The following is a 6651-nucleotide window of genomic DNA, read 5'->3' as shown; positions in this document are numbered from 1 at the left end:
GACTGTCGATTATCCATTTGTAAGTGACCCAATACGGCCACTTCAACTACTTCATTTCCCACTCGACGGTCTACTTCGTGCTTTGTATTTTTAACGTCACCTGTAGCTTCAGTCTTATCAGTTATATGTTTAACGTATTGGTAAAGTAAGTTTTTTTCTAGGTGATTCGTATAAAAGATACTTGTCGTATTCTTAGCACACTGATTATTTCATAATATACCTTAACTAACTTATTTTGTCTTCACTAAAATATCCCATTTTTGTAAGCTTTTACGATTTATTTACGATTATTTCGGATTAATCAGTCGTTGACAATTCTCAAATAAAAGGTAACCTGGTAAAAACTAAAGAAGATAATTAGGATTCATTATTTAAAAAAAAATATGAAAAAGTGATATTTTTACAAAACAAAAAAAAAATTATCTTCAACACAGTGGCGTGTTGATATCGATTTGCAGGTTGATTAAATTATTGTGTTGGTGGTTACTAAGAACATTTAATTAGTTAACTTGCTGACATTTTATGTTTTTTTTTTGTTATTAATGATATTCAACCAATAAATTAGTTAAATCCAAAATTACCTTTAAAGTTATTACGCAAATTAAAAAAATAAAGTGTCATGTAAAAAAATTACCTTTCAAATGATGTGCCACTCGATCACACTTACTATTTAAAAAAACTGGGGATTGATGTGGGGCAGTAGAGGGTTACATTTGAGGGCATAAATTTTACATAAAAATTCGTCTCTCTCCCAACACACATTGACTTGTTTTCTTGAATTTTAAAGAATCTCTTCGTTTCTGAGTTTTGGGGGGTCAAATTTTTGTTGGAACACACTGTATTTTAGTATTGACTAATAAGATGTGTCAGATTCAAGAAACGTAGATCTCCGGACTAGAACAGAACCACCCGAAGCAGTATAGAGTTTAGGACGCGCAAAACCTGGGTGGTTTTTGGAGCACATGAATGTATTGCTTAAGCACAGACATTTCCTGAAGCTTGGAGGACATCAAGGTTGGTACTGCTTCCCAAAACTGGGAATAAATATCGCTCCATGTACCTCCTTCCATGCATCGGAAAGTTGTACGACATGATGCTGCGAGGATGGATCGACGACACGATTGACAGATCAGGAAGTCTATCTCCGAGACAATTCAGATTTTGCAAGCAAAGGGAAGAGCACAATTGACGCAATTTTGAGTGTAATCGGGGCATTGCACAACATTAGAGATGAACAACGCTGAGAGGCTCTGCTGCTTTTCGATATTAAAAATGCAACACTCTGCAGTGGAAAGAGGTTATGCGTGAATTGGAAGAGAGGGAGCGTCCTAACTATCTGATGAATTTAATGGCGAATTATCTTTTTGAGAGAAACATCATGGTTGAGAAGGGCACGATCGTTGACGTAATAACTGCAGTCCTACAAGGATCAGTCTTTTGCATGCGCCTGCAGGACTGTATCTGCGACGGCCTTCTGGACCATCACGGGTTGTGTTCCTCTGCATGTGTTAGCATTAGAAAGGAGACATCTATATGAGAGAAGAGAATATTTGACAGTAGCCATAAAAAAAAGAAGAAAAAGGAAGATCAATAAAAAGATGACAAGAAGAGTAACACAACACGGAAGATGTTACTCAGTTCAGTGGAAATAGATGCGGATCAAAAACCTAAGGGATTGGGTGGACTGTGGTCACAGGCGAGTGGATTACTTCCTGACGCAACTGCTCACAGGACATGAGTGTTTTAGGACATATCTTCATATATTCAGAAAGATAGATACAGATAAATGCCTATACTGTGAATATTCACAGAGAAAAAAAAAAAAAAAAATAAACAAAACCTCTAGCCCACGTGCATTCCATGTATTAATGCCAGTAGTTATCATTTATTATTATTGTTAAACTTCTTGAAAATAACTTTATTCACTCATATAACAACATATAACAACTTATATAACAATATTATATATATATATATATATATATATATATATATATATATATATATATATATATATATATATATATATACATATATATATATATATATATATATATATATACATATATATATATATATATATATCTATATATATATATAATCAATAACCCTACCTAAGGTGGTTCTTACCCTAAGGTGTTGGGTGTAAAGTCTCTTTTTAGGTTTCATATACAAACTTCCTCCAACTTCTTGTTGCTTGCCAATTTCTTCGCTTGCTCCTTGGTGACTCCTCTCCTGTCTAGGATGGCGGCAATTTCATCATCCCAGGTCTTCATGGGTCTGCCCCTCGGTCTTTTCAAGGTTCTTCTCGCTTCCCACACTTGTTTCACTTGGCTTTTTTTATCCATCCTTATTATGTAGCCGTACCATCTCAGTTGGGCTTCTTCGATTTTCTTCTCTATTGATTGGATTTTAAGGCGTTCTCTTATTTCATCGTTCCGTATCCTGTCCATTCTGGTCACCCCTAGTACTCTTCTTAGATACTTTATTGTAATACTTTGCAGTTTATTTTTTAGTCTGGTGGTGAGCGTCCAGCCTTCACATCCAAATGTTAAGATAGGTACAAAAACTGTGTTGTAGATAGCTATCTTTGCTTTTTGGGATACTTCTTTTTTCGATAGGGATGTGCTCTTAATTGCGTGGTATATCCGGGAAGCGTTTGCTATTCGATTGTTTATTTCTGCTTCTTGTGTGTACCCCTACTCTCTAGTTGCACTCCCAGGTATTTAAAGGTTTCGACTTGTTCAAAAGTATAGTTATTGATTTTAATGTTTGTATGTTGGTCTGTTTTCCCACATACCATGACCTTGGTTTTACTTTCATTAATTCTCAGGTTACGTTTTTCAAGTTTATCTCCCCATATCTGTAGGTTTCTCTTAAGTGCGTCCTCGTTTCTTCCAAATACGACGAGGTCATATGCAAATGCGCACTCCGCTATCTGTATCATTTCCAGGTTTCTATGTCCAACAAATATTCTCGATGTTTCTTCTCTAGTTTCCTTCATTACATCATCTAGTACAATATTGAACAGGATGGGGCCTAGTACACCTCCTTGTCGTAAGCCATCATTGCCTCTAAACTCTTCTGATTCCATATTATCTGTTCTTACTCTGTTTCTTGTGTTCTTGTATAGGCTCATAATAGCTTTTCTGAGTTTGCTGTCTACTTCTCTGTTTCTTAGGCTTTTGTCTATTTCGGTTCGCGGGGTTCTATCAAATGCTTTTTCGAGGTCTATAAAGGCTTGGTATAGTTCCGTGCTTGTATTTCGTGCATTTTGTATTAGATTCTTGAGTGTAAAAACATGGTCATGGATGCTTCTTTCCTTCCTGAAACCACTCTGTGATTGCTCCAGCTTATGGTCTACTTCTTATAGTAGTCTTTTCTCCAGTACTCGTTCGTAAACTTTGGAAGGGATACTCAGGAGAGTTATACCTCTGTAGTTGCTGCATTCTCGTCTGTCACCTTTTTTGAAAATGGGTAGAATAACGCCCACTTCCCAGTCTTTTGGGATCTTGTTCTCATTCCATGCTTTATTGCAAAATTTTCTAAGCATTTCATTTCCATTTTCTCCCATATTTTTTAGCATTTCCGCAGTTATCTTATCATAACCAGCTGCCTTTCCTCTTTTGAGCCTGACTATTATTTCTCTTATTTCTTCTATTGTTATTTCGTTTTGGTTTGGGTTCTCAGATGGGTTTTCTACAGTGTTGTCTGTTTCATTATTATAGTCTTTTTGAGTCAGAAGGTCTTTGAAATATTCTCTCCACCTGTTCATAATATTTTCGTTCTCGCAGAGGATGTGGCCATCTTTGTTTTTAATTTGTATTGGTGTTTGTTTTCTGTTCTCTGTTCTTACGCTTCTCAGAGTTTCGTAAAATAGTTTTTGGTTAGTGTGGTAGTCCTTCTCCAGCTTATTCCCAAAATCCTCCCAGCTCTTCTTTTTTGCTTTAATCACTATGTCTTTCACTTTTGCCCTCTGTTGCTTATATTTTTGATAGCTTTCTGCATTCTGGTTCCCTAGATATTTCTTCCAGTATAATAAAATGTATAATAAAATGTGGTATAAATTTTACAGAATTTTCGTAACAAAATGTTAAGTTCGTTTACGATTTTTTTTTTTCGATTACTGGTTCATTTTATTTCAACACAAACTTGCTTCGTTTATGGGTCGATGTAATTGTTACGTATACAGTTAAAGCTTTTTAAATAATTCTTTAATAATAATTCAAGTCTTTTTTCTTGTTGAACTTAAATAGTAGAAAGGAGATAGAACATTTCTTTCTATATATATACATATATAACATCTTCCCTAGTTAAATTGTTTTGCATTTTTTTTGGATTTTTACGCACTCCAAAAAACAATTCTAACATTTGTGCAGATTTATTTTAAATCGTTTTAACATCTTTTGTGAAAAATCCCTTTCGAGAGTTATAATTTAGGTCTGTTCGTTTATCCTGCAGGCATCTACGCTGACACCAGACGCGTTTTACATCTAGTATAATATATGCAAAATATTATTCAAGCCTGAAATAAGTCCTCCACTGCAATTGTATTCCGTTCGTAAATTGCACACTAGCTACGTTTATATAGAGGGTAATTCTACAGTTGATACCTAAGGTAATAAAATATAATAGAAAATATTAATTACAAAAAGGACGAATGGAAACAAACATAAGGAATCCAGAAAATCTTTGTAATACTATTAAACCGACAAATAATTTAATTATACATTATAAACAGTAGAAATGTGCAGACATTAAGAGATATTACCGCTTTTAGCATTGCGAACCAATCTGATGAAATATTTTTTATGCCTGTGTTATGACTAGAGAAACAACATTTCCCAGAGAACTGAGAAAATTGACTAAAGGCAAGTTGATATACCGCTAAGAATCTTATAGAAAATACAGTTAGTTTTAGCGAGCAGTAAAGAAATGTTTCTTCATATTTCTTTGCTGTGCATGATCAGCACGTACAAAAAGGTCCTAGAATGTCCTATAACAGTATCTTTGTTTTCTCAGTGCTTATTAAGTTAAAGTGCAGACGGGCGAAATAGCCAATATTCTTCTTCTTCTTCTACTTCTTCTTTTTATGTAGACATGACTCTGTCGTAAGTTGTCGTTCCATCGTTTTCGTGATCTTCCTACTGATCGTCTTCCTATTGGGAAACCGTCTCTTGCCGTCTTTACTACTCTATTTGTTGTTATTCAGCTTATATGATCGTTCCATTTTACTCTTCTATTTCTTACCTAGTTCTTGATGTTCTCCACCTCGCATCTACGTCGTATATCTGTACTTCTAGCTCTGTCCCATAGTGTCTTACCATCAATTTTTTTAAGTGTTTTCATCTCTGCTGTTTCTAACATCCTTTTTGTTCTCTGTGTGTCAGGTCGTGTTTTCGCCGTATATGTCAATATTGGTCTGATTTCCAGTGGTCTGATTTGTAAATTCTGCCTTTCGTTTCTTTCCGGATATTTTTATTTCTCCATATCGTTTCATTTAGGCAGCCTGTGGCTCTGTTTGCTTTATTCACTTGATCTTTAACTTCAGTTTCGAGCCTTCCGTAGCTAGATGATATGATGCCTAGATATTGAAGCTCCATTACTTATTCTATTATCTGACCCTCCAGTTCCAATTAAAATCTTAGTAAATTTGCTGTTGTAACCATGCATAGCCAATATTACTTTATACAATCTACAAAATACAATATAGCTATAATTATTAAAACAAAAAGCAAATATGAAGGAATATTGGTCACGTCTGTTTAAACCTCCGTAGACAAATCATTTTTGTTTTTTCGAATAATTCCAACCATTGTCGTGCTACAATCTTTCAATGAGTATATACTTACTTACTTCCTCCGTGGCGTTACAACCCTTTGTGGATTTTAGCCGACTCGACAACATGCCTCCACTATTTTCTGTCTTGAGCAACCTCTCTCCAATTCTCCACGCCCATAGTGCTTAGGTCTCCTGCTATATTATCTCGCCACCAGAGACGAGGGCGTCTGCGTGGTCTTCTTCCAGTTCGGACTTCCTCCCACATCAGTCTTATTGTTCGTTCATCAGAATGTCTTCTGAGGTGTCCTGCCCATTGGAGTCTTCTGGACTTTATTTCTTTTATGATGTTGGCGTCTGGATCGAGCTCTTTGTTAGTTCTTATCTTATATTGTTCTGATGCTTCATCCAGCACATGGCCAAAGATCTTCCTTAGGATTTTTTTCCCAAACACATAGTCTCTCTTCGTTTGCCTTTGTTATCGTCCACGTTTCGCTTCCATATATAAGAACGGGTCGTATGATTGTTTTATAGACCTGTATCTTCGTACGTCTTGTTAGTTATTTCGATTATATAAGGTTTTGGAGGGCAAAAAGACATCTGTTGCTGGCCTGGATCCTGTTGTTTATTTTTTGTGATCCGTTATTGTCTTCATTCATTGTTGTTCCAAGATACTTGAATTCTCTAACGCGCTCAAAGTTAAAGTCATCGATGGTGATGTTCTGACCGATTCTGTCTCTTCTTTGGTTATTGCGGCTCATATACATATATTTCGTCTTGTTTTCTTTGATTTGGAGCCCCATCTTCTCTGCTTCCTTCTCGTACCTCACAAAAGTCTCCTTCATCCTTAATCGTGTGTTTCCTATTAGATCG

The 6651-nt window shown here is 35.7% G+C and overlaps 1 protein-coding gene across 1 annotated transcript; it reads right to left on the bottom strand.

The window, feature by feature from the left end:
- Positions 1–287: 287 nt before the first annotated feature.
- Positions 288–3094, bottom strand: LOC140434692 (uncharacterized). Its single transcript, XM_072523143.1, has 2 exons — positions 2801–3094; positions 288–344 (listed from the first exon to the last, which is right to left on the bottom strand). The coding sequence occupies exons 1-2, from the start codon at positions 3092–3094 to the stop codon at positions 288–290; spliced, it is 351 nt and encodes a 116-aa protein (XP_072379244.1).
- Positions 3095–6651: the final 3557 nt, after the last annotated feature.

This window comes from Diabrotica undecimpunctata, chromosome 1 (assembly GCF_040954645.1).
Source record: "Diabrotica undecimpunctata isolate CICGRU chromosome 1, icDiaUnde3, whole genome shotgun sequence".
NCBI lineage: Eukaryota > Metazoa > Arthropoda > Insecta > Coleoptera > Chrysomelidae > Diabrotica > Diabrotica undecimpunctata.
The sequence above is the reverse complement of the archived record's forward strand: the minus strand, read 5'-3'. Positions and strand labels throughout refer to the sequence as shown.

Coding starts and splice junctions, on each gene's coding strand:
- LOC140434692 (XM_072523143.1), bottom strand. CDS start 3,094: ATGGAATCAGAAGAGTTTAGAGGCAATGATGGCTTACGACAAGGAGGT. Junction 345..2,800: donor AAAGTAAAACCAAGGTCATG/GTATGTGGGAAA, acceptor TATCTTCTTTAG/TTTTTACCAGGTTACCTTTT.